Source organism: Gregarina niphandrodes (genome assembly GCF_000223845.1).
Source record: "Gregarina niphandrodes unplaced genomic scaffold scaffold00930, whole genome shotgun sequence".
In the NCBI taxonomy this organism is placed as follows: domain Eukaryota; phylum Apicomplexa; class Conoidasida; order Eugregarinorida; family Gregarinidae; genus Gregarina; species Gregarina niphandrodes.
In genome coordinates, this window is record NW_011646202.1 from 1 (window position 1) to 1,203 (window position 1,203).

The following is a 1,203-nucleotide window of genomic DNA, read 5'->3' on the forward strand; positions in this document are numbered from 1 at the left end:
AAACTCAATCGTGAAGTCATAGTTACTGAGGGCGAGTGCCCACCTGAAGACTTTGCCGGTGTCGACGTTTGTTAGGTGGCGGAGATCGTTGTGGTCCGTGCGCACGGCGAAGTGCGCCAAGCTGACATAGTCGCGCCACTTCTCTACCGCCCACTTAACTGCGAACAGCTCCCTCTCTCGCGTGTCCCAGCGTCGCTCCGTGGGGTTGAACTTCCTACTAGCAAACTCTAACGGCACTTCTACGTCACCTTGACGCTGCTTTAGCAGAGCTCCTACTCCCAGTTCGGAGGCGTCCGTCTCGATTATGTAGGTTCCTGTCGGGGTCGGTGCGTGCAGAGTGACCGTGTTCTGTACTGCTTCTTTCAGGGCCTCGAAGGCACGTTCGTGCGCTGGCTGCCACTTGAACTCGACGGCCTTCTTCAAGAGGTTGAACAGCGGTGCCTGAATAGCGAGAGATGAACGGCCGCAGGTAACCACACATGCCCAGGAAGCTCTGGAGACCGCGTCTGCTCTCTGGTCTTGGTGCTGCCACGATGGTTTGTGTCTTCTTCTCTTGGACCTTGATACCATCCGTGCCGACCACGTGTCCTAAGTACTTCACTTTGTGCTTAAACCACTCGCTTCTGTCGAGCCGCAGGTAGAACCCGGTCTCCCTGCATTGCTTCAGGAAGAGCTCCACTTTTGCGAGCACGCTCTCGAAGTCGTCGCCGCAAATGACGATATCGTCGACGTAGCAAAACGCATCGTCGCCGAGTAAGGGCTCGAAACAAGCATCCATGGCCCGCTGGAACTCAGCAGGTGAGTTCTTTATCCCGAACGGGATGACGTTGAATTCGAATAGCCCGATCGGAGTTATGAATGCTGTCAACGGCTTACTCCCCTCCTCGATCGGGACATTCCAGAATCCGCTGTTCATATCCAACGTGCAGTAGTACTTCTTTCCAGCTGCACGGCGTAGGTGGTCCCAGATGCGCGGTAGTGGGTAGGAGTCTGCCACCGTCGACGCATTCAGCCGCCTGTAGTCTATAACGCACCTCCATTCTCCCGTTTTCTTCTTAACAAAGTGTGGAGCCGCGGCCCACTCACTCTTCGAAGGTCTTACGACTCCTAACTCGAGCTGCTTCTTAACCTGCTTCTCGAGTTCCTCACGCATTTCCGGCTCGTAAAACCGTACTCTCTCCTTGAAAGGCCTGCCATGGACTG

The 1,203-nt window shown here is 55.3% G+C and overlaps 1 protein-coding gene across 1 annotated transcript; it reads right to left on the bottom strand.

Annotated features, from left to right (window-relative positions):
- Positions 1-22: 22 nt before the first annotated feature.
- GNI_237200 (RNA-directed DNA polymerase) lies at positions 23-1,153 on the bottom strand (the record flags this gene model as incomplete). Its single annotated transcript, XM_011136480.1, has 3 exons — positions 23-43; positions 106-441; positions 533-1,153. The coding sequence occupies 3 exons, from the start codon at positions 1,151-1,153 to the stop codon at positions 23-25; spliced, it is 978 nt and encodes a 325-aa protein (XP_011134782.1).
- Positions 1,154-1,203: the final 50 nt, after the last annotated feature.